The sequence below is a fragment of the Sciurus vulgaris genome (genome assembly GCF_902686455.1).
Source record: "Sciurus vulgaris genome assembly, chromosome: 19".
Taxonomy (NCBI): Eukaryota; Metazoa; Chordata; class Mammalia; order Rodentia; family Sciuridae; genus Sciurus; species Sciurus vulgaris.
This window is the reverse complement of record NC_136480.1, coordinates 494,895-520,637: the sequence shown is the minus strand read 5'-3', so window position 1 is coordinate 520,637 and position 25,743 is coordinate 494,895. Positions and strand designations below refer to the sequence as shown.

General features: G+C 54.0%; 1 protein-coding gene across 1 annotated transcript; it reads right to left on the bottom strand.

Moving 5' to 3' along the window:
* Positions 1-379: 379 nt before the first annotated feature.
* Positions 380-23,370, bottom strand: COPG1 (COPI coat complex subunit gamma 1). Its single transcript, XM_079122109.1, has 24 exons — positions 23,213-23,370; positions 21,019-21,071; positions 20,504-20,584; positions 20,273-20,344; positions 20,042-20,121; positions 19,239-19,314; positions 19,007-19,099; positions 18,656-18,742; positions 17,176-17,333; positions 16,958-17,091; positions 16,173-16,240; positions 15,520-15,708; positions 14,942-15,037; positions 12,334-12,577; positions 11,038-11,113; positions 9,355-9,458; positions 8,814-8,939; positions 8,477-8,545; positions 6,364-6,506; positions 5,947-6,118; positions 4,844-4,941; positions 2,645-2,783; positions 2,020-2,118; positions 380-578 (listed from the first exon to the last, which is right to left on the bottom strand). Exons 1-24 carry the CDS (start codon positions 23,247-23,249, stop codon positions 448-450), a joined length of 2,625 nt encoding a protein of 874 aa, XP_078978235.1. The 5' UTR covers positions 23,250-23,370; the 3' UTR covers positions 380-447.
* Positions 23,371-25,743: the final 2,373 nt, after the last annotated feature.

Genomic DNA, 25,743 nt, shown 5'->3' with positions numbered 1-25,743 from the left:
CCCCAGCAAACCTGCACTGCTCCTGCCCGGCTGGGGCAGCATGGGTAGAAGATTCCACAGCCACCGGCCTTCCACCAGGAAGGCCCCTGAGCAGGAGTCTGCGGAAGCAGCAGTCATTCAATAAATACATGCTGATTTATTATAGTAGGAAGGTGACTGCTTTGGGGACGTCAGGGTGTGAACATTTTACTCAACTGGGATGTCCCTTCCCTCTCAGGCCAGGCAGCCAGACCTGGGACACACTAAAAGCTAAAATAATCCTCTATTAAAAAAAAAGTTACCCCCTAGCAGTTCTGGGGGGGCGTGGAATTTTTAAAGAAACCCATGATGATTCCCGGTCGTTTTTCAGTATGAAGGCTTGAGAGCGTTTCCACCCTTTCATGGGGAAGCAGGATTTCTGCATCATGTTGGGGGAAGAGGAACGACAAGGGCTCTGCAGCTGGCCCCTTAGCCCACGGATGCCAAGATGATGTCCACTGGCAGCTCCTCGGAACTCCTGGCTGTCACCTGCATGGTCACTGTGTCCAAAAGCAGCAGTCGGGAGCGCACCAGGACGTCGTGACCGCCCCGGAACACACCTGGGAGGGAAGAGAGGCAGGCTGGAGAGGAAGGCAGAAAGGATGGCAGGGCCCAGCGGAGGGTCAGATCGAGTGGCTCTGCAGGGAAGAGGGAAGCAGAGCTGGGCTCCTGAACCCAGAGCCACACAGGAGGAGGATGTTTCCGGCGTCCTCCGAGCTCTGGTGACTTCACGGACATGCACCTGATGCCACAGAGGATCTCAGACGCGGGGCTAAATCTGACAACAGATGAAGGGACAGCCCCACCAGGAGGAAACCACAGAGCAGGTGTCTGCGAGACCCAGGGGACAGAGTTACTTCAGTGTGGCCAGAAATGAGGGGTTTGGGGCTGTCAGCTGGGAGCAGGCAGTGAAGCACAGCACCCTCCCTACCCTGTTTATAAACACTCAGCTAAAAAAAAATCCCATTTCCTTTTCTTAATTGTTTTGGGTATGGTAACTGCACGGCCCTCTTTGCACTGAACACAGGATCATGCCAGGCTCCGAGGTGCACGCCTGTCATCCCAGCGGCTGGGGAGGCTGAGGCAGGAGGATCAAAAGTTGGAGGCCAGCCTCAGCAACTTAGTGAGAGACCGTGTCTCAAAGAAACAAACAAAAAAAGGGCTAGGGATGTGGCTCAGTGATTAAGTACCCCTAGGTTCAACCCCCAGCACATCTGGGGGGGTGGGGGAGAGAAAAAGCAAGCAAGCTCTATATATTGACAGGGACTACCTCCCAGATGCATTATAAAGCCAAAAGCAAATTACACAATAGACATACTATTCTTGCAGAAATGTGTGGGTTAAGACAGCAAAACAAAAACCAGGCAGTTTTGAACTGCAGTTACTTAGGAGGCCGGGGCAGGTGGATTCCAAGTTTGAGGTCATCCTGGACAGCTTAGCAAGACCCTGTCTCGAAAATAAAATTAAATCAAAAAACAAAAACCAAAAACGGGATGTAGCTCTGTGGTAGAGTGCTTGCTTGGCATGTGCCAGGCCTGGGGTGGTCTTCCAGCACCTCCAAAAAAAAAAAAAAGTGTTAGCCTTCATAGCCATAAAATGGCTGAATTGCTGTTAGAGAAGACAAGGAGTGGGGTATCTTTCTTCTTTTTTTTTTTCTTTTTTGGTACCAGGGATTGAACCCAGGAGAGCTTAACCACGGATCCACACCCCCAGCCTTTTATATTTTATTTAGAGGCAGGATGTCACTGAGGGCCTTGCTAAATTACTGAGGTTGACCTCCAACTTGCGATCCTCCTGCCTCAGCCTCCCAAACCACTGAGATTACAAGCATGGTGCTTCGTAGGAGTCGGATTATCTTGTTACCAATCTTTTTATACTTCGTGAATTTTAAACACAGTAGATTTTTGACTCCCCATGTTCCCAGGGGAGTCTGCAGTCCAGGATCCAGCAGCATTCCTACCCGTAAGCTGCCCAGGCCCTCCCACCGGAGAGGCTGCTCACCTGCCAGGAGCAGCGTGTGCGTGTTCTTGTTCTCCGGCACTCTGTCGGACCTCTCGCAAGGGTGCATTCCTAAGAACTTCACGATATTGCCCACAGCCTCTGTAGGGAGGAAGCCCAGCAGCACGGCGTCATGTCTGTGTGTGTGTGTGGTCCTGGAGGTCAAGCCCAGGACCCGCTAAGCATGCCTCTACCTTCTCCTAGTGGCCACATCCCCCACCCCACACCATGTCTCTTGTCTCTTATGTTTTCATTTTTTTGGTGCCAGAAATTAAACCCAGGAGTGCTCAACCCCTAAGCCACATCCCCAGTCCTTTTTATTTTTTATTTGGAGACAGGGTCTCGCTAGGTTGCTTATAGTATCGCTAAGTTGCTGAGGCTGGCCTCCAACTTGCGATCCTCCTGCTTCAGCCTCCAGAGTTGCTGGGGATGACAGGCGTGTGCCACCGCGCCCAGCTCTTGTCTCTCATTTGTGGCACTACCAGTCCCCCGTGCTCTGAATGGCTTTTGGTGAAGCTGCATTAAAGGTACGGGCTCTGGACATGGCCCTGGGTCTTTGGAAGCCATGGGGGGACACCTCCGGAACGCCCAAGGGTCCGACGGGCAGGCAGGCATCCCTGGGACTCACCTTCCAGCGTCTTGATGGTGGACAAGGTGAACGTCTCCTCCTTTTCAAATTCGTCCCCCACCTCATCCCAGGCGGCTTCGAAGTTCAGTTTCATGACCTTTTGGATGTGGTCGGCCACGGTGACTTCCAGGTCCTCCAGCTGCAGAGGGGGCAGAGGTCAGACGCCGTCTCCCTGCCCCTCCCCCTGGGCTGCCACTCGAATCATCCTCTCTTGCTGCCCTGCACCTCGCCTGACCCGGACACTGAGGAGGTGGCTGGGTGCCCAGCGCCAGGAGAGTGTCCGGCCGGTCCTGGAGTGTGTGCTGGGAGGCACGTCCTCGTGACCTGCCTGGAGTGGTCCCGAGGAGCGGGTATCCAGGGACAGCCTCCCTGCTCAGTCACTCAGGGGCAAGGTGCGCGGGAGAAGCCACCAGTTCTTTAGCTCTCCGTTTTTTTTTTTTTTTTTTTGGGTGGGGGCCCTGAGGTGCCCTGCCATTGAGCTGCATCCCTAGACCTTTTTATTACTTTTTAAATTTTATTTAATTTTTAAAGAAATTTTTGGTGGCACACGCCGTCATCCCCAGCAGCATGGGAGGCTGAGTCAGGAGGATTGAAAACTGGAGGCCAGCCTCAGCAAGAGTGAGGCCCTAAGCAACTCAGTGAGACCCTGTCTTTAAATAAAATACAAAATAGGGCTGGGGATGTGGCTCAGTGGTCAAGTGCCCCTGGGCTCAATCCCCAGTACATGAAAAAAAAAATCTTTACTTTTTAGTTGTGGATGGACACAATACCTTTACTTGTTTATTCCTATGTGGTGCTGAGGATGGAACCCAGTACCTGACATGTGCTAGGCAAGCGCTCTACCGCTGAGCCCCATCCCCAGGCCTAGTCCTTTTTATTTTGATAGGTTCTAAGTTGCTGAGGGTCTTGCTAAGTTGCCAAAGTGGCCTGGAACTTGGAATTCTCCTGTCTCAGCCTCCCATGTCTCTGGGATTACAGGCATGTGTCACTGTGCCCAGCTGATTTTTTTTTTTTTGGTACCAGGGATTGAACTCGGGCTCATAACCACTGAGCTACATCCCCAGCCCTTTTATATTTTATTTAGAGACAGGGTCTGAGTAAAGCTGAGTTGCTTAGGGCCTCACTAAGTGACTGAGGCTGGCCTCCAACTTGCAGTCCTCCTGCCTCAGCCTCCTAAGCCACTGTGCCCGTGATGAAATATTTTAAAGTCATTAAAAATTGTTAGGGGTGGGGGTTTAGCTCAGTGAGAGAGAGCATGTGTTTAGTAAGCACAAGACCCTGGGTTCCATCTTCAGCATAGAAGAAAGAAAAGAAAGGTGTTTCTGAAGTATATCTAATGATACAGGAAAATATATGAGGGTTTTAAGTAAAAACCCAAAGCCTCTATAACATACAAGTTACATACATGATCTCAGTTATGAATTTCCCTTAACAAAAGGACTCCTAAGGTTTATGGGTAATGTTTGTATTTTGTTTTTGTATTTCCCAAGTTTTCTTTCTATTCCATTTTTTTGAGGGTGCGCTGCACAAGCTAGACAAGCACCTGATCTCTCTGGCCCATAAGTGTCCTCTTTTCTTTCTTTTTTATTTTTAATTTTTGCTTGTACTGGGGATCGAACCCAGAGGTGCTCTACCACTGAGCCACATCCCCAGATCCATTGTTTAAATTCTGAGACAGGGTCTCACTAAATTGCTGAGGCTGGCCTTAAACCTTTGATCCTCCCGCCTCAGCCTCCAGAGCTGCTGAAGAGCAGGCGAGAGCCACCAGCCCTTCCTTTCTGCTTTCTGCCTTTTTTTACGGTACTGGAGGTTGAACCTAGGTTCATTCTACCGCTGAACTATATCCCCAGCCCTTTTCATTTTTTATTTTGAGACTTAGCCTTGTGAAGTTGGCCAGGATGGCCTCAAAATTTGGGATCTCCTGCCTCAGCCTCCTGAGCTGCTGGGTGACAGGTGTGCACCGCCGTCCTGGCTCACATTTTCTTTTTACATGGGAACATGAATTTTTCAAGTTAAAATAAATAAACAAATAAATTCTTTGGGTTGCTTTTTTCCAGCACTGAGGACTGAACCCGGAGACGCAGATGTGCTAGGTCAGCACTCTGCCAGGGAGTTACTAGCGGCCCTCGGAAAAAACAAAACAGCAAAAAAGCCAACAACAGCCGCAGACCGTTCTGAAGGCCGCGGCCGCCTGCTTACCACGTACTCATCCTCGTAGCCTTCCTCGTCCGTCTCCCCGGTGGTGGGGTCGCAGTCCTTGACGGTGAACTTCATCATGCAGCTGAACGTGCAGGCCACTGAGGGGAAGATCGGCCGTGGCCAGGTGACCGGCCCTCCTCAGGGGCAGCCGGCCCTGTGGCAGCAGCGACACCCCCCACCCCAGCAGGCCGGCGGAGGTGCCACCGCAAAGGACAGCAGCGTCAGGCCACATCTGAGGAAGGGGCAGACACGGCGCCCAGAGGCCCTGTCCATGTCGCGTCACAGGGTGGAAAAGGAGTGGACGTGGGCTGTGTGAGTGAGTGTGTCTGTCCCCGAGGGGCAAGGTGACATGCTGAAAGGTGACATGGTGACTGGCGTGAGGACCAGACAGGCTGGGTCCACGGAGCCCGGCCTCCGTGCTCAGCCGCGAGTAAGGAAGCTGCTCGCTCCTGCAGGTCTGCTCCGAGCAGGGAGCGAGGCGACAGAGGGAAAGGACCTGGACTAAGTCCCGGTCACACGGTGCTGACCAGTACAGACAGAGTGACGAGCACAGCACGGGTGTCTTTACATAAGTATGAATGACATAAACACGGCATGATACCTAAAACACGTGAATATTACACACACTGAATACCTACAAATATATAAATATTACGACTGACGTAAGTATTGTACTAACATAGAAATTAATATATTTATATAAGTAAGATGTTTATATAAATATGAATTATAATTAAGATAGCTGGGCGCGTGGTGCACGCCTGTAATCCCATCGGTTTGGGAGGCTGAGGCAGGAGGATCGAAGGTTGGAGGCCAGCCTCAGCCACTGAGAAAGGCCCTCAGCAACTCTCCAAGACCCTTTCTCCAAAATACAAAAGAAAGGCCGGGGATGGGGCTCGAGGGCTGAGCACCTCTGAGTTCAATCCCTGGTACCCAAAAAAACAGAAAAAAATTCAATGTTTATGTGTACGTCTGTGTGTACACAGACGTACACGGGAATATGTCTGAGTCGATGTGAATAATGACAACATGAACATCACAGAAGTCATCATCAAGACCATTCCCAAGGAGTCACCCACCCGCAGCCCCCAGAGAGGGCTCACCAGCTGTGGGGTCTTCTCTGGGCAGGGCCACCAGCGTGTAGCAGGTCCCAGGCTGGTTGTAGGGCAGGGTCCGGGCGGGCACATAGCAGAGCACCTCGTAGGCCTCTGTGGGTTCCATCTGCACGGTGACGTTCTCCAGCGTCTGGTCGTTGAGGGTGTTTGTACAGTCAAACTGGACCGGAGAGGGGAGAGAAGCTCAGCGGCAGCCCCAGGGCCACGTCAAGCCGCCCGGGAGCCCCTGCCTCAGCCCACGCTCAGGAGCCAGCGAGGGCCTGGTGGGGACGTGCAGGAGCCGCACCTGCTGGCGACAGAGCCTGTCGTCAAGTCGGGCAGCTGACCACCCCGAGAGGCAGCGCCAGGACCCGGGGGACGTGGGAGCGACAGGCACAGCCAGCAGGCGCTCGGCTGCCCGCTCACCTGGAACACCATGTGGTCGCTGAAGGTGTGCTTGGTGCAGCGGATGACATACTCCGTCTCGGACTCGGTGAGGGCCACCGGCTCAGGCGAGGACTTGAAGAGGGGCCCCAGCCCGTGGAACTCAGGCACCGCTGCCAACTGCTCTAAACCCACAGGCGCAGACACTCAGCCTCCCCACCCCACAGCGTGGGGTGGTTCCCAGTAACCCCACAGCCACCGCGCGAGGTCTTCAGCCCTTGGAAAGGGCGCCCGTGTGGACAGTACCGCCTCCCAACCGCTTCCTGAGTGGATCTGCACGTTTCTCATTTCTCTCACTTGATCAGGTTGTACCTCCTCCTAGGAATACTCTCCTCCCCTGTCCTACATGGGACCTCAGAACAAGCAAATCAGCTGGGCAGATGCAGTGGCCCAGGCCTGTCATCCCAGCGGCTCGGGAGGCTGAGGCAGGAGGATCACAAGTTGGAGGCCAGCCTCAGCCACTTAGTGAGGCCCTACGCAACTCAGCGAGACTGTCTCTAAAAAAAATACAAAATCGGGCTGGGGAGGCGGCTTAGTGGTTAAAGGCTCCTGGGTCAATCCATGGCATTCCCCTCCCCACAAAAAAGAGAGTATGTGAACAGAAGACAGGCTCCAGAAGGGGATTTCATTTAAAATCCACAATGAGAGCTCACTGTGAGCAAGAAATGCAGCGTGCTGAGTGCTGCGATAAGACCCAGAAAATAAAGACGGGACATCTGAAGACCTACGCAGCACCCAGGAAACAGAACCGCTGGGGTGGAAATGCTGAGCTCAGGAGATCAGAAAGAACGTCATGAAGGAAGAATGGCGTAGGCTGGTCCTTGAAGTAAGACTCAGTGGGGAAAATGGTTTGCTAATTAATCATGTAGTCTCTGCTCTTAAAAATGCAAGACAAGCTGTGAGGCCGAGGCAGGAGGATCTCCAGTGTGAAGTCAGCCTCAGAAACACAAAGACCCTGACTCAACAAGGAAAAACAAAACAAAACAAGCAGCAGCAGCAAGACGAGGCTGGGGAGGCGGCTCAGTGGTAGAGCAACTGCCCAGCTCGCAGGAGGCCCTGGTTTGCGTTTGCATCCCCAGCACTGTGAAATACAAATGCATTGAACCGGGCGTGGTGGCACCCGCCTGTAATCCCAGTGGTTCAGGAGGCTGAGGCAGGAGGATTGCAAGTTGGAGGCCAATCTCAGCAATTTAGTGAGGCCAAAAGCAACTCAGCGAGACCCTGTCTCTAAATAAAATATTAAAAGGGCTGGGGATGTGGCTCAGGGGTTAAGCACCCCTGGGTTCAATCCTCAGTACCAAAAATAAATAAATTAAAAATGTGAGACTAGAGGAACGGCTGGATGCCTGAGTAAAACCTCACAAACAATGTAAACCGAACGCAAGCGGAATAACAACAAAAGTACGCGTACCTCTGAACCTCAGCTGCGCTGCATGAGACATCCTGAACTGCTGTGCTCTGGGGACCTAAGCCCTCAGGACTGGGGCAAGTAGCAGCTGGGGGCCAGTTGGAACTGGATCTTAATTAATTCCAGCGCTTCCATTTTCTATCTGGGCTACCTTGGGCTAATGCCTTTTTTTTAAGAGGTACTGGGGATTAAACTCAGGGGTAACTGACCACTGAGCCACGTCCCCAGCCCTATTTTGCACTTTATTTAGAGACAGGGTCTCACTTGAGTTGCTTAGGGCCTTGCTTTTGCAGAGGCTGGCTTTGAACTCGCGATCCTCCTGCCTCAGCCTCCCGAGCCGATGGGATGGCAGGCATGCACCTCTGCCCAGCGGGCCAATGACTTTGTCTCCCTGAACTTCCACTTCCTACGATACAAAGGGCCCTCGTAGCTGAGAGTGGGCAGAAGCTCTCCCTGGGGCCCAGCACCGGGAGAGACCCGATCAACTTTTTACTTATTTTGTCACGCTGGGGATGGAACCCAGGGACTCGCATGTGAGAAGCAAGAGCTCTACCACTGAGCTACGTCCCCAGCCCCTAAACTAAGGTCCTCTCAGGTTCTGAGCCCCCTGAGGACATGACCCAGTCCCATGCACTCCTGTGGCCAGGCTTTGGACGGCACGTGGCCCACGTGGGCACTGCTACTCACCCTGGAAGATCTCCTGCCGGGTGGCGGCCACTTTCTCAGGCTGTCTGACGGCTGAGATGGGGGTGGTCTCTGCAGGGACAAACGCATGCACTGACCAGCAGCCCCAGGGGCGGGTGGTGGGGTGCTGCCCCTAGGACTCTCCCTGAACTATGGATCCCAGCAGCCTCAGGATGCGCAGCACATGAAGAACAAGAGCGAGCACCCCAAGTACGTGCGTCTCCTCCCCCTGGAGCTGGGGGCTCCGAGCCAGGAGAGCTGGGCCCAACCCACCCAGCCCGCTGAGACCCTCCAGTGGAGGCCGAGACCCGAGGGCCTCTGGGAAGGACACAGGCCTCACCTGTTCTCTGCTCTGCCATGGGCGTGGTGGCCAGGGGCACAGACTTGAGGTCAAAAGGTTTCTCCGATGGTTCTAGAGTATACTGCTGTAGAGCCCTCTCCAGGCCAGGGATGGACACGGTCAGACCTAGAGGCCGGTGGGAGAGAGGTCACTTGGCCTGTGTAACACAACAGAATGTGCACCCGGAACCACCACAGAGGACTGAGGCCCTGGGGCCCCCAACTTACAAATCCTAGGGGGTTCATCCCCAGCCCTTTTTGAATTTTATTTAGAGACAGAGTCTCACTGCGTTGCTTAGGGCCTCACTAAGTTGCTGAGGCCGGCCTCCACCTTGCGATCCTCCTGCCTCAGCCTCTGCAGCCTCTGGGATGACAGGCGTGCACCACTGTGCCCTGCAGAACTTTTTTTATTAACGGTATTTCCAATTGACGAGCTGTTCCCACCCACACGGGAGGGACCCGCATGACCCTGGGTCTTCTGAGGTTGCCAGGAAAGTCTGGTGGGAGTCCTGTCTTGGCCTTCCCCGCCCTGGGAGACCCACCGTTGAGGATGTAGCCTGCGTTGAGGGCCTTCTGCTTCTGCTCCAGGACGTTCAGGTAGAAGGTGGCGCGGTCCCTGACCTCGTTGTCGTCATCCATCACACACCTGCAGCCGGGACACGAGGAGCTGCCGACCGCAGCCCAGCAGGGCTGGCAGGAAGGACCCTCAAAGCTTCGTCCATGGGAGGCAGGAGGAAGGGGCCTCCTGGAGCTCAGAGAGCTCAGTCCCAGAGACGGCACCCGGCCACCCTCGAACACAGCCTGAGGGGCGGGGATGGCGCCCAGTGGTGGCTCGCTTGCCAGTGCGGCAAGGCCCTGGGTCAGCACCGCCAAGAAAAGGCCAAAACCAACAAGCAGAAAGACCCCCCAAGATGCAGAGGGGCCCCTGGGACTCATAATGAGCTAGGAGGCAGCATATCCCTACGCCCTGGGCCCTCTCCCTAAAGCCCACCGGTGAGGGTAGCAAGCTTCTCTATCAACAGCTTATGTCAAAAGCGTAGCGCATGCCTGTCATCCCAGCAGCTAGGGAGGATGAGAAGGAGGATCATGAGTTCAAAGCCAGCCTCAGCAAAAGTGAGGCCCTAAGCAACTCAGTGAGGCCGTCTCTAAATAAAGAATAAAAAGGGCTGGGGATGTGGCTCAGTGGTGAAGTGCCCCTGGGTTCAATCCCTGGAACCAAAAAGAAAAAAAAGTACATTGCATGTGTTGGAACCGGAGAGGCTGAATGAATGAGAATTGGCTAAGAATGGGTATAGGTTTTGTGGAGGAGGTGATCATTTTTTTGGGGTATTGGGGACTGAACTCAGGGCCACTCAACCCCTGAGCCACATCCCCAATCCTATTTATATTTTATTTAGAGACAGGCTCTCACTGAGTTCCTTAGGGCCTTGGTAAATTGCGGAGGCTGGCCTCCAACTTAGGATCCTCCTGACTCAGCCTCCCGAGCTGCTGGGATTGTAGGTGTGCGCCACCCCACAAGCTGGTGATGGTCTTTTCTTTCTGGTGGTACTGGGGATTGAACCCAGGGGCACTCTACCACTGAGCTATACAGTCCATCATATTTTTTATTTTGAGACAGGGTCTCACTGAAGTTGCCAAGACTGGCCTTGAACTTGCGATCCTCCCACCTCAGACTGCACAGCAGCTGGGGTTACAGGCACATACCACCGCACTACGCTCAAAAGTGTTTTAAATTTGGATTGCAGCCTTAGCTGCACAACTCTGTGACTACATTAAACACCGATTGACTGATCCATTCATCCACTCACTCACAGTGCTAGGGTAGAATCGGGGTCTCACACATGCTAGCCAAGTGCTCTGTGTGGACCCACAGCCCCACCTTGAACCACACACCTCAGATGTGAATCCTGCGGTAGGTGAATCATCTCAACAAAGCTATTTTTTTAAATGGAATAATTTAAATCACCCAAGATCATATCTGGTGGGGGGACCTGTGTATGGTTTTTTAACGCCTCTTAAACTCAACAGGCATATGAACCTTTCTTCCCCTTTTCCGTCACGCGGGGACCTGGGCCTGGGGACAGCGTCGCCCAACAGGCCCTGGGCTCAGACTCACCTCTTTCTTTTTTTTTGTTTTTTTCCGGTGCTGGGATCGAACCCAGGGCCCTGTGCTCGCAAGGCAAGCGCTCTACCAGCTGAGCCACCTCCCCAGCCCTCAGACTCACCTCTTGAGCAACACCAAGATGCTGGGTAGCATCTCCTCATTCTGGGCTCCAAATTTGGCCAGAGCACTGACGGCACCTGTTTAGGAGGCACATGTGGTCACCACGCACCCTGCCCACCCCCGCTGGGCACGGCGGTGCTCACTGCGGCTGCGCACAGGAGAGCCAGGCGTCCCAGCGCCCCGCCCGCGCAGTGACCGGCTCCGGGTGGGTGCTGGCGCCCAGGGCCTAACTACCCCGTCCACTCAGTGGAGAGGAGGCACCCGGGACCCGCGTCCAGAGCTAGTTTCCTTTTTCTCGATTCCTTCCTGGACGTCGCGAGGCCTTTATTCTGATTCATTCCTTTCCATGCGGGGCGGGAACAGCCCAGCGCCTCACACTGCTAGGCAAGCTCCACCACCGAGCCGGGGCCCAGCCTCCGGGGCCCAGCCTCCTCTTTTTTTTGGTCCCAGGAGTGGAACCCAGGGGTCCTCAGCCACTGCGCCGCAGCCCAGTCTGTTCTTTATTTAGAGACAGGGTCTCGCTGAGGTGCGGCCTGGGCTTGGCCTTGTGGTCCCTGGGACCCGGGCCTGCACCACCGCGCCTGGTCGCGGGAGCTCTTTTCGTGCTAACTACGGCCAGATCACAGGGCGGCCTTCCCAGATTCCAGAGGGCCTCGGTTCACACTCAGCGGAATGCAAATGTGAGCAGAAACCGCTACTTAACGGTGACGCGGTCTGGAAGAAGAAAACCTGCCTGGCGGGGTTTAAAAGAACAGAACGAATTAAAAACAAAGAACAGGACCTTCTTTGGGGTGGGGGTGTGGCTTTGTTTGGGGGTGTGGCTCCATGGATGGGAGTGGCTTAGCAGTTGGGTAGGGCTTGATGGTTGGGGTGTGGCTTAGTGATTGGGGGTGTGGCTTAGTGGGAGGGAGTAGCTCAGCGGTGGGGTGTGGCTTGGCCACTCAGGGTGTGGCTTAGCGATTGGGGGTGTGGCTTGGCCATTGGGGGTGTGGCTTAGTGGTAGCGTGCTGGCCTAGAAGGCTAAGGGCCTGGGTTCCATCCCCAGAACTGCCAAAAACAAAATGAAAAACAAAAGAAAAAACAGATGGTCGCTTGGTGAACTGCATAGTTACATAAAACTTACGGTATATGAATTTATCTGCTATTATAAGAACAAATACAAACACCCTAAAGAGCAACGTATTTTGAAACTTAAATTACAGAGCTTGTAGCATCATTAACGTTAGATGACAGCTAAGGTCTTTCTTAACAGGCGTGTCCCGCCTGCCAGGCTCCCTCGTCAGCTGTGGCCACCTACCTGCTCGGACCTCCTCGTGCTCCAAGACCACCCGGTTGTAGATGAAGCGGATGTACTTGGAGGGGTTGTTGGTCTTGGGCCCCTCCTGGCCCAGGAGGTGCAGGATGCGGGTGGCCAGCACGGTGAACTCGCAGTCCTCGATGAACTCGCACAGGTGCGACAGTCCGGTCTCCTTGCTGTCCGCGTTCTCCTCGATGATGCCGATGATGCAGTCCACGATGGCCCGCTTGTATTCGAAGCCGCCCTGCGTGGGGGGCGGGGTGGCTGAGCAAGGGGCCCTGCTGCCTCCAGAGACCAGGGACCTAGATCCAAACGCGGGGTCTGGAGGCGGGGTGCCTGGCTCTCTGGGGCTGTCTCTCTTTTCTGGGTAAAACAAAAGGCTCGGCCTGGCTACTCATTGGAGAAGAAAGTTCAATGAAATCTTTTTATTTTTTGGTACCGGGGATTGAACGCAGGGGCACTTAACCCCTGAGCCACATCCCTGGCCCTTTTTATGTTTTATCAGAGACAGGGTCTTGCTGAGTTGCTCAGGGCCTCACTTTTGCTGAGGCTGGCCTCCAACTTTTGATCCTCCTGCCTCAGCCTCCCCAGTCGCTGGGACTATAGGCGTGGGTCACCACACCTGGCAACATCTTACTTTTCATTTTTAGTTTTTACCATTGAGGATTGAACCCAGGGGGTGCTTTACCACTGAGCTACACACCAGCCCTTTTTATTTTTTATTTTGAGCTAGGGGCTTGCTAAGTTGCAAAGGCTGGCCTCCACCTTGCAATTCTCCTACCTCAGCCTCCGAGTCCCTGGAATTACAAGCATGCACCCTGCACTGGTGTTTTAGGCCATGGGTAAGTCACTTTGCTTTAGTAAGCTTCACACCATGAGTATGTTTGCCTCAGAGATTATTCTGAAGGATAAACAAGATGTAATCCATCTGCAAAATAATTAGCTCAGTAAGGCTCGTACGTAGAGGTACACTGTGACACTACTTCCGAGGTCAGTGCTGCAGTCAGGGAGCCTGGGGGCCCCTGGGAGGTCAGAGTCACTGTGCCAAGGCGTGGCAGGCACCTGCCTGGCCTGGAGGATGGTGGACCATCTGCAAGAGCACAGAACCGTTTCTAAAGACAAGGTCTCAGGTCTGAGTGCTGCGGCCTAATAAGCAAAGGTCTTACCCTCCCTGCTATGTGGAAACCTGCATTTCCCTGGGAGGTTGGAAGGTCAAGGAGAAAGGCTCAGGCTCTGGAGCCAGGGTGATCTGGGCCCAGACACTTACTGGCAGGCCACTCCCTTGAGCTCAGATTCCCCGTTCTTCTTTATTTTTATTTTTCCCAACTGGAGATGGAACCAGGATCTCGCCCACACACGTAAGAATCCGACCACTAAGCTGTTTCCCCAGCCTTTTTTTTTATTATTATTTTGGCACTGGGCAGTGTCTCTAAAGTGCCAAGCCTACTAGCTGGACACTCACTAGGCTGACATTCTTGGGCAACTTCAAGACACCCTTTACTGCTTGCTCCTTGGTACCCTGGGGCTGGGGTGAAGGGCACCACATATCAAGAGGTCAAATCCACTCCATGAGCGTTTGCTCCTATAAAATTCACTGGTGTTGTTGAGACAGCCAACAGTGAAATCACTACTTCACGTCAGGAGCAAAATCAGATCCACTATCACATTATTAGCATCCATTTCACAAGAAACCACCTGTAGATATACACCCAAAGGACTCAAAGTCAGCATTTGACAGTGACACAGCCACATCGATGTTTTTACAGCAGCTCGAGTCACAAGAGCTAAGCTATGGAAGCAGCTTAAGTGCCCTTCCGCAGATGAACAGATCAAGAAAATGTGGTACATATATACAACGGAGTATTACTCAGCCTTAAAGAAGAATGAAATGATAGCATTTGCCAGTAAATGGATGGAGCTGGAAACGATCATGCTAAGGGAAATAAGCCAATCCCAAAGAACCAAAGGCTGAATGTTCTCTCTGATGTGTGGATGCTGACTCACAATAAGGGGTTGGGAACAGACGTTCAGTGGATGAGACAAAGGGGACGAGGGGAAGGGCGGGGGATGGGCACGGGAAGGACAGAGGAATGAAGGGCACAGAACTCTCCTGTTCACACATGGACACACGACCAGGGAAACTCCACGTCCTGTCCCACCACAAGGATGGGGAGTCACACTCCACGTGTGTGTGATGTGTCAGAGTGCACCCTGCTGTCATGGATGACTAAGGATGACAAAGAATCAAAAAAAAAAAAAAGAAAAGAAAGAAAGGAAAAGAAACCCCCTGAAGAACTCCTGGAATATTCCTGCACTAGTCTTGGCCAGGTGAGAACATAACGGTTTCCCGTCTTCTGGGCGAACATGGCCCTAGGGCATCTGCTGCGGCTGATGCCAGGCGGTGAGTCACACACTTACTACTGTGATCACCAGCAATTGGTGCAAGTTGACGTGATTCACCCACAGGAGCTGACAGGGCCGCAGGCACCGGGAAAGCCAGCCAGCCAGCCGGCCAGCAGGCTGCTCTGAGCACACCCACCAGGAGGGGAGCGGCAGGCCCAGCCTGCTGCCGGCACCCGTCCCTCCCTGCCAGGAGACCTGTCCTTACCTCTTCTCGCAGCATGGTGAACAGGAAGTTCATGAGCACGGCGTGCTTGCGAGGATACTTCTGACACAGAGCACTGATGGCCTGGACAACCACCACCTGAGCCAGACAGACAGACATGAGCCACAGCCCTGCCACGGGCCTGAGCAATTCAGCTTGCTAGTGCCAACTGGGTTTTTGTGGTACTGGGGATGGAACCCAGGGTGCTTAACCACTGAGCCACGTCCCCAGCCCTTTTTATATTTTATTGAAAGACAGGGTCTCGCTGAGTTGCTTAGGGCCTCGCTAAGTTGCTGAGGCTGGCCTCCACCTTGCGATCCTCCTGCCTCAGCCTCCTGAGTTGCTAGGATGAAAGGCATGTGCCACCACAACTGGCCAAAGCCACTGCTCTTTGGATTCAGAGGACAAGTAGATAAAGGACCAGAGGTAGGACATGCATATTGCTCAGGGCCAAGTCCCCTGAAGGATGAGGTGACTGCTTTGGCTGAGCCTCGAGGCTGACCAGCAACTCGGGTCCACCTTGGTACGAGGTCTGTGACCCAGACAGCGGCACAGGGCCTCGACCCCTGGGACCCAGGGACCTTGAACTCGTCCGAGATCTCCGACATGAAGGACGAGATCTGCTTCATGAGGCGGTCGATGCTGCTCTCGCTGCCCGTCTTGAGGAGGGTGGTGATGGCCAGCGTCGCGATGCTGCGATTCGAGTCTGTGACCAGGTTCTCCAGGTCCAGGTTGCAGGCTGTCACCGCTGACGGGTGCTTCATGGCCACCTGTTCAGGGAGCCGAGAGGCAGAGGACAGGACCCGTTCTGTCACTTTGTTTCAACAATCTGGCCCAGTCCGAGACCCTGCGACACGTCCATCATCTGAAGAAAGTGACTGACCCCAGCACCACACACAGTCACATGACCAGGTCTACATTCTTATCAGTCAGGTCAGGGGCTAGAAAACGGCACCAACTGGCCGGGCGCGGTGGCGCATGCCTGTCCTCCCAGCAGCTCAGGAGGCTGAGGCAGGAGGATCACAAGATAGAGCCAGCCTCAGCCACTTAGTGAGGACGTAAGCAACTCAGCAAGACCCTGTCTCTAAATAAAACACAAAAAGGGCTGGGGATGCAGTCAGTGCTCCAACGCCCCAGGGATCAATTCCCTGTGACCCAAAACAAAACAGAACAAAACACAGCTGGCTCAGCCCACCAAGGGTCAGGACCTCTCTTCCCACCATGGGACTCTTACCTTATTGAGGGTGCGGACGGCCGCATAGCGAAGAGCAGCCTTGGGCGAGCTGCAGAACAGCTGGAGCACTGTGGGAAGACACAGGGAACATGCCAGGCTGCCCTCGCTGCTGGGCAGAGCAGGCACAGGCCTAGGCCCCTGAGCCGGGAGCAGCCCCCTTGCAGGTCAGTGAGAACCCCTGGTGCTAGTGAGTGTCACTGACTGAACACCTGCTGTGTGCCAGGCCCTGCTCAGAGCGGCTGACAGGCCCTGGACGGCTGATTGTTATGACACTGGGGAACAGCTCCTGTGAGGGTTTTACAAATCCTGAGGGCCTTCGACAGGCCGTTCTCCATGCCAAGCCAGCCTGCTGAGCTTTAGAAGAGACCCAAAACCTCATCTTAGCCTCTTTAGCGGAAAGATGGAATTAAAAATAGGCTTCCCAGCTGGGCACGTGGCGCACACCTGTCATCCCAGGGGCTGGGGAGGCTGAGGCAGGAGGATCGAAAGTTGGAGGCCAGCCTCAGCCACTTAGCGAGGCCCTGAGCAACTCAGTGAGACCCTGTCTCTAAGTAAAATATAAAAAAGGCTGTGGGTGTGGCTCAGTGGGTAAGCACCCCTGGGGTCAGTCCCTGATACCAAAAAAAAGAGCCTTCCCCCAAAAGTCACCCCAGGCACTTCATGGGCCCTGGTGGCGTCACACCAGAGCTTGGCCTGTTTCAGGACACCTTCCTCCCCCAGCCCCTGGCTCAGGGTCTGGCTCTCAGCGGGCGCTCACGTGCAGTGGGCAAAGGGACGGTGGTGACCTGACACGGCTGGGGCCAGCTCCTTGGCGCTGCAGCCTGGCAGGTTGACAATGGCTGAGGCGGCTTCGTACACCACCATCTCGTGCTTATTCCGCAAGCAGCTCTCGATGAAGTCGAACAGCGGGCTGTCGCGGCTACGAGAGGACGCGGGAGGAGAGCTGGTTGGGGAGGCCGGCCCAGGACAGACAGGCCCCGCCCCCCCAGGCGGCGAGCGTCACCTGCCGTCCTCCTCCTCCAACTGCTTGCTGGCCACGCGGATCATCATGCAGTAGGCGAAGGGCGACTTGAGGCCGTGCCGGGTGAACTTGCTGAGCATCTTGTTGACGGCCAGGCGGTCGTTCTTGCGCACGTGGTACAGGAGCCCCAGCGCGTGGTACTAGGGGACAGAGACAGCAGCTCAGGTGTGTGACGCGGGGAGGAGGCACTGGTCTGCAGGAAAGCACCAGGTTAAGAGAATCGGGCCAGCTCAGCGCTCCAGGGGCCTGCTGCCCCTCGTATGTGGAAGCCAGAGAGAAAAAGGGAACAAGATTTAAAAAAAAAAGAAGCTGTTTGTGGTGGGGAGCTCATGAAAACAGAAGGGAGGCCAGCAGAGGAGAGGTGAGGGACCCGGGGAGGGCCAGGTGCACTGCAACAGCCCACGCATCAAAAGGGGCTCAACTGCGGGTCAAGACATCTGACGATTCGGGCACAGTGGCCCACGCCTGTAATCCAGCGACTCCGGAGGCTGAGGCAGGAGGACTGCAGGGTCGAGGCCAGCCTCAGCCACTTAGGGAGACCCCGTCTCAAATTTAAAACATAAAAATGACTGGGGATGGAGCTCAGTGCTGAAGCACCCCTGGTTCAATCCCCAGACAAAACACAACACAACACAACACAACACAGTTGACTGAGCTAGAGCCGACGGTGCAGGCCAGCAATCCCAGCAACCCGGGAGGCTAAGGCAGGAGGGTCGCAAGTTGGAGGCCAGCAAGACCATGTTGCAAAATGAAAAAATAAAAAGTGCTGGGGTGCAGCTCAGTGGTAGGGCACCCCTAGGTTCAATCCCCAGTACTCAACAAATGAGTTCATAAAAATACATAAATTGGGTCTGGGGCTGAGGCTCAGTGGTAGAGCACTTGCCTAGCATGTGTGAGGCACTGGGTTCCATCCTCAGCACCACATAGAAATAAACGAATAAAATAAAGGCATTCTGTCTATCTACAACACAAAAACAATCAGAAATAAACAAACAAGGGCCATGTGCAAGGCCCTGCGTTCAATCTCAGAACTGAAAAGGGAAAAAAGAGAAGAGAAGAAAAGCCACTTCTCTATTTGGGTAGAGGGACCGCTCAGCACTTTTTTTTTGGTCCCAGGGATTGAACCCAGTGACCACTGCGTTACCCACTGAGCCCCATCCCCAGTCCTTTTCTATTTTATTTAGAGACAGGATCTCCCTGAGTTGCTTAGGGCCTCGCTAAGTTGCTGAGGCTGGCCTCCAACTTGCCATCCTCCTGCCTCAGCCTCCCAAGCCGCTGGGATCAGAGGTGTGCGTCGCCAAGCCTGACTGGTGAGCAGTCTTGAACCCAAGCCCCCAGGTGGTACCCTGGATTCCTTCCCAGAGTCCCCCGACAAGTTTCCCCACCATGACGACCTAACAAACAAAAGGATGACCGGCAGGGGCCCCAAGAGTGTCCCAGATCTCTGCCGGCCACGGCTCACCTGGACCATGATGTTGTCGCTGGATGCCGCCTCCTGGGCCTCATTCACCCAGCGCTTGACCACGTCGAAGCTGCACTTGAGCAGGTGCTGTGGGCGGCAGGGCGCGTCAGGGGGCAGGTGGGCAGCACTGCCCTCGCCTCAGACGCAGCCAGGGCCTCCCGGTAGCCTGGCTCCCGCCCTGCTGCCCCGCCCTGGCAGATTCCGCAGGACCCCAGCCCCAGCCGCCTGTCCCCCCAGGCCCTTCCCGGGCTCTCCCAGGAGGCTGGTTCCGATTCCCTGCTGCTCCCGACAGAAAGGGCACGCAGCCGTCTTCCACCCCCATGCCCTGCAGGTCCCAGGGCAGTGACACACCAGGGAGGACACCAGGGCGGAGCTGGAGACACTGGGCACCTTGTCCACAATGGCCTGCTTCATGTAGCGCTCGATGGCCTGCAGCATGGTGCTCTGCGGGCACAGGGGGCGGAGGGACCTCAGGAGAGAGGCGGCGGGCACTGGGGCACGCGGGTGGGGGAGAAGCGGCTCCCAGCGCCCCGCGCCCCACCCTGGCTCAGGGAGCGGCGTCCGCCTGTGGGTGGCGACTCACGTCAGTGATCTGGCAGAGCGCTCGCACTGCGGGGCCCCGGTAGTTGTCCTCCTTCCCCGTCATGTCTTTCGTCAGGCTGCAGGAAGAGGGGGCACGGCTGAGATGCAGGGCGCCTGGGCCTGTCCCCTCCCATCCAGTTCCCGTGCTCGCCTGGATCCCGAGTCCCAGAATGCACGCGAGCCCTCTGGGCGTTTGCCCACACCCCCAGCCCTTTTTATGTTTTATTTAGACACAGGGTCTCGCTGAGTTGCTTGGGACCTTGCTAAGTGGCTGAGGCTGGCCTCCACCTTGCGATCCTCCTGCCTCAGCCTCCCGAGCTGCTGGGATGACAGATGTGCGCCATCCTGCCCAGCTGCCACAGCCGTCTCGTTTGCTGCCACGTTCCCCGAGCTACGTGTACTGATACACACTTGATAAAATATTTTTCACATGAATCAATGAATCTACTAATGAGCGTATGGGCATACCCCAAACAATTGCGGCGAGAAAAATATCAAGGAAACTGAGCCCCGTCTGACAAGAACAGGGATTACTGTTCAGTGACGTCTGCCCCCAGAATCGCTCAGCCCCGTGCAGAAAGCAGCGCCTGTCCACAGGCCTAGACCTCTCATGGTCTGTCTGTCTTGTGTTCTGTTACTACTCAGGAAAGTCTCTGGAAAGTTCCAGGCTGGGTCAGTTGACTGAGAAGAGTCCAGGGGCCACGAGGGACACAGAGGACAGGGCACCCGGATACATCCAGGCCCGAGCAAACACGCGCCCGTCCCCGGAACCCACCAGGGCAGCCCCGACCGCCTGGGACTTGCCTGCTGGTGACGATGATGACATCCTCGGCGATGCAGGACATCTCCTTGATGGTCAGGTAGCACATCCGGCGCAGCGTGGGCTGTGAGAAACGACGCGCCCTGTCAGCCCCAAGAGTGGGAGGGCCGCGGGAGGAGCAGGAGCCTCCAACCTAACGGGTGACCGGAGGCCCGGCCTCCCTGGGCCTGCCCGCCACCCTCTGCTCTCCAGGAAGGCTGGGGCCAGGCACTCACGTCATTGGACTGGAACAGCTTGGTCATGGCGAAGAAGGCCTCGGTGGCCTCCGTGGTCCCCAGGTGCTCTCCCTGTGGTCAGCAAGGAAGCCTGAGCTCAGGGAGGGCCTGAGGCACCTCCTCAGGACCAGCGTGGCCAGAGCCTCAGGCCTCAGCCCCAGCCCCGCAGGGATCTGTGAAAGGCGACAATCCCGCCTCCCTTTCCCCAACCCGCAAGCCTCGCCCTGCTACCTGGTTGATGAGGTAAAGGATCTTGGTCAGGATGTGAGCACATTTCCGAGGGTTGATGGGAGTTTCATTAAAGACACGGGCCTAGGAAGAAGCCACCAAGCACATCACCTTCCAGCCCAGGTCAGGCCCCTTCTGCTGACGACGCTCCAGTACATTTGTGGGAATTGCCTACGCCAACCTTAGTGTCTTAAGAGTGTTGTTTTCTTTCTTTCTTCCCTTTTTCTTGGTACCAAGGATCCAACTCAGAAGCCCTTAACCCCTGAGCCCCCTCCCCAGCCCTTTTTATATTTTATTTAGAGACAGGGCCTCACTAAGTTGCTTAGGGCCTCGCTAAGTGGCTGAGGCTGGCCTCCACCTTGTGATCCTCCTGCCTCAGCCTCCTGAGCCACTGGGATTATAGGCATGTGCGATCATGCCAGGTCCCTGACTGTTCTTTGAACCAGCACTCTGTGTTGGTATTCTGCCGGCATCGATGACATTCACGATGGAAGGCAGAGAGTTACTATGACACTTGCCTCCTGGAGTACTGCACTCTTCTCAAGGTGCTGGAAAGGGTTGGAGCCTCCACCTAGAGTCAAGGAGAAGAGAGAAAATCAGTAACAGGTTATGATCCTGATTTCAAAAAAATTCCAGAAGCCAGGCTCAGTGGTGTACGCCTGGAACTCCAGCTACTCAGGAAGCCACAGCAGAAGGCTTGCAAGTTTAAGTTCAGCCTGGCCACCTCAGCCAGATACTGTCTCAAGATAAAATAATAATAAAAAGGGCTGGGGCCAGGTGCGGTAGCACACGCCTGTCATCCCAGCGGCTCTGGAGGCTGAGGCAGGAGGATCTCAAGTTGGAGGCCAGCCTCAGCAATTTAGCAAGACCCTAACTAACTCAGTGAGACCCTGTCTCTAAAAATAATCTAAAAAGGGCTGGGGATGTGGCTCAGCGGTTAAGCACCCCTGGGTTCAATTCCAGGTTCCCAAAAAAAAAAAAAAAAAAACCAACAAACTACGGCTGGAGATGTAATTCAGAGCACTTACCTAGCATGTTCAATTCTAAGCATCAAAATAACAAGGGCACTTCTCCCAGACTCAGGGAAGGGAAAGGTGTGCCTATTATCTACAAAGTCAAGTGTAAATGCCTCCGGGTGGCGATCAAGGCCCTGCAGTCTGTCCACAGAGCCTACGGCTGTCCTGCAAGGGACTCCACTCTGCCCTAAGCCACTCCCCAAGTCACCCAGCAGCCAGGGCACAGTCCTTGGTGCCTCTGAGGATTCCATGTCTTGCATTCATTCGTGCAACCCCCTAATTAACTGAGTCCCTACATGCCAGGGACCAGCAACTGCCTGTGCCTAGGTGTCCTTCACGGCAGATGTCATATTTACAAGTGATCACATATGTGACAACCTAGTTGACATCTATTTCCTCCCCTGAAAGGTCATCCTAACATTCCCAGCTCAGGCACCCGGTGTCCACCTGTTCCAGTGCAGTCTCAGGGTCAAGACGTGGTACAGTGCCTGGCGTTCAGCAAAGGATGGCTGCTGGGGCTGCAGACTAGGGCAGCCACTCTGGAAAGCAGGATGGAGATGCCTCAGAGTAAACATGGAATGGACCCACCATTTGACCCAGCTATCCCACTCCTCAGTTTATACCCAAAGTACTTAAAATCAGCCTATGATAGTGACGCAGCCACATCAATGTTCATAGCTGCTCGATTCACAATAGCCAGACTGTGGAACCAACCTAGATGCCCTTCAATTGATGAATAGAGAAAGAAACTGTGGTATATATACACAATGGAATATTACTCAGCCATAAAGAAGGAAATGATGGCATTTGCTGGTAAATGGATGGAGTTGAAGAATACCATGCTAAGTGAAATAAGTCAATCCCAAAACCAAAGGCTGAATGTTCTCTCTGATATGCGAATGCGAACATACAATAAGGTGTGGGGAAAATAGAAGTCCGCTGGATGAGACAGGGGAATGAGGGAAAGGGAGAAGGATGGGAATGGGAAACACAGTGGAATGAAATGGACATTACTTTCCCTTTTTTTAATTTAGCGGGAGGTACAAGGGATGGAACTCAGGGGCACCTGGCCATTGAGCCACATCCCCAGCCCTGTTTTTTATTTTATTTGGGATGGACGAAACTTTTCTACGTTCACCTATGAATGCACCACCAGTGAAAGTCCACATCATGCCGAACCATAAGAATGGGACCCTCGTTAGACTAAGTCATACTCCACGCATATATAGCATGTCAAAATACAGGCACCGCGCGAGCCTGTCATCCCAGCAGCTCTGGAGGCTGAGGCAGGAGGATCGCAAGGTGGAGGCCAGCCTCAGCAACTGAGCGAGACCCTGTCTCTAAATAACGTATAAAAAGGGCTGGGAGGTGCTCAGGGTTGAGTGTCCCCGGGCTCAGTCCCCAGTAAGGGCGAACGAAAACATCAAGACATCGTGGACAAGGGTCAGTGTGGGACGGGGAGTGAACGGAGGCCAGCGTCCTCGAGCCGCAGGACCCCGGCGGCGTGGCCCTTGCCACCGCTGAAGGATCGGGCGGGAGGCCGCCGGGAGCGCGCGGGCCCCTCCGTGACAGGCGGGGACGCGGGGCCGGGGAGGCGCGGGCCGCCCGCAGACGCCGGGGGGACTCCCGCGAGCCGGGCGGGTCCAGGGCCTCCGGCTCCAGGACCGGCAGGGGCCCCGGGCCCGGCCTCCCTCACCTGACTCCTCGTCCTTCTTGTCGAATTTCTTCAACATGGTCGAGGCCGGCGCGGCGCCACGCAGCAGCCGGACGTCGGGCCCAGGCGGCTCGGAGCGGCGGTGCGGCGACCGTTTCCGCGGGCACTTCCGGGCTGCGGCCGGCCACGTCGCCCTGCGCTCTGCGCAGGCGCACTGCGCGCCCCGCGCCTGCGCGCCCCGCGCCTGCGCACACTCGCCGGCCGCCGCCGCCGCGGCCGGGGCCTGTGTTAACCCGGTCGGCGCCGGCGCGCGGCAGGCAGAGGACCCGCAGAGGGAAGCGCGGGGACGCCCGGTCCCCAGAGCCTTGGGCCCGAGGCTGGCCTGCACCCGGTCCCTGCGCCTCACTCCCGCTTATGTGTATCTCGGATTAGTGGTGACCTCGTGGCCGAGCTTAGAGGCCTTTCGGGTGGACGGTCGGGGCGCCCTGGCCCAGGGTGGACATCCAAGTTCTGTCACTTCTCAGGAAGGCGTTTCTGGCTCCTCCTCGCTTGCAGGCATTTGCATTTATCCCTGATTTTCTTTCCTGCCTGGAGTCACCATCTAACACTCTGTTTTCGCTCTACTTTTTAAAAATTATTAGTCTTCTTATTAGTTATTATTATTATTTTGCACTGGGAATTGAGCCCAGGGGCGCTTTACCACTGAGCCACATCCCCAGACCTTTTTATATTTAATTTAGACACAGGGTCTCGCAGAGTTGCTTAGGGCCTCGCCGAGTTGCTGCGGCTGGCCTCCAACTTTCGATCCTCCTGCCTCAGCCTCCTGAGCCTCTGGGATGACAGGCGTGGGGTTACAGATGTGTATGCTGTTTTGTACTTTATTAACCCATTTTTTCCAGTGTCCCAGATGTGGAAGACCTGTAAAAATAGCATATAATACACGATAACAATTATTGTAATTATATAACAATATTACATAGTATTGTAATCACATCACAGCATGTATGATCATAATAATTAGTGTTCTCTTATTACTGTTCTATTTTAGAATTACTATTCTATTAGTATTTTGTTATTCTAGAGAAAGAACTTTTCTTTTTTTTTTTTTGCGGTACTGGGGATCAAACCCAGGGCCTTGTGCAGGCAAGGCAAGGCAAGCTCTCTACCAACTGAGCCACATCCCCAGCCCGGATTTTGTTATTCTAATAGCTAATATGATTCTGTTACATGGGCTGGGGTTGCGGTTCAGTGGTGGAGCATCCATGTACATGTGTGAGACACTGGGTTCGATTCTCAGCACCACATCTAAATGAATAAAGTAAAAGAGCCATTGACAACTAAACATCAAAAGTAAATGTCCATCAATAACTTAAACTTTTTAAAGTGTATGATTGTCATAACAGTCCTGATCACGATTGTGTTGATATGATTGTCATAACAGTCCTGATCACGATTGTGTTGACATGATTGTCATAACAGTACTGATCACGATTGTGTTGATATGAGTGTCATAACAGTCCTGATCACGATTGTGTTGATATCATTGTCATAACAGTCCTGATCACGATTGTGTTGACATCATTGTCATAACAGTCCTGATCACGATTGTGTTGACATGATTGTCATGACAGTCCTGATCACGATTGTGTTGACATGATTGTCATAACAGTCCTGATCACGATTGTGTTGATATGATTGTCATAACAGTCCTGATCACGATTGTGTTGACATGAGTGTCATAACAGTCCTGATCACGATTGTGTTGACATGATTGTCATGACAGTCCTGATCACGATTGTGTTGATATGATTGTCATGACAGTCCTGATCACGATTGTGTTGATATCATTGTCATAACAGTCCTGATCACGATTGTGTTGACATGATTGTCATGACAGTCCTGATCACGATTGTGTTGACATGATTGTCATAACAGTTCTGATCACGATTGTGTTGATATCATTGTCATAACAGTCCTGATCACGATTGTGTTGACATGAGTGTCATGACAGTCCTGATCACGATTGTGTTGACATGATTGTCATGACAGTCCTGATCACGATTGTGTTGACATGATTGTCATAACAGTCCTGATCACGATTGTGTTGATATGATTGTCATAACAGTCCTGATCACGATTGTGGTGACATGATTGTCATGACAGTCCTGATCACGATTGTGTTGACATGATTGTCATGACAGTCCTGATCACGATTGTGGTGACATGATTGTCATGACAGTCCTGATCACGATTGTGGTGACATGATTGTCATGACAGTCCTGATCACGATTGTGGTGACATGATTGTCATGACAGTCCTGATCACGATTGTGTTGACATGATTGTCATAACAGTCCTGATCACGATTGTGTTGATATCATTGTCATGACAGTCCTGATCACGATTGTGTTGACATGAGTGTCATGACAGTCCTGATCACGATTGTGTTGACATGATTGTCATGACAGTCCTGATCACGATTGTGTTGACATGATTGTCATAACAGTCCTGATCACGATTGTGTTGATATGATTGTCATAACAGTCCTGATCACGATTGTGGTGACATGATTGT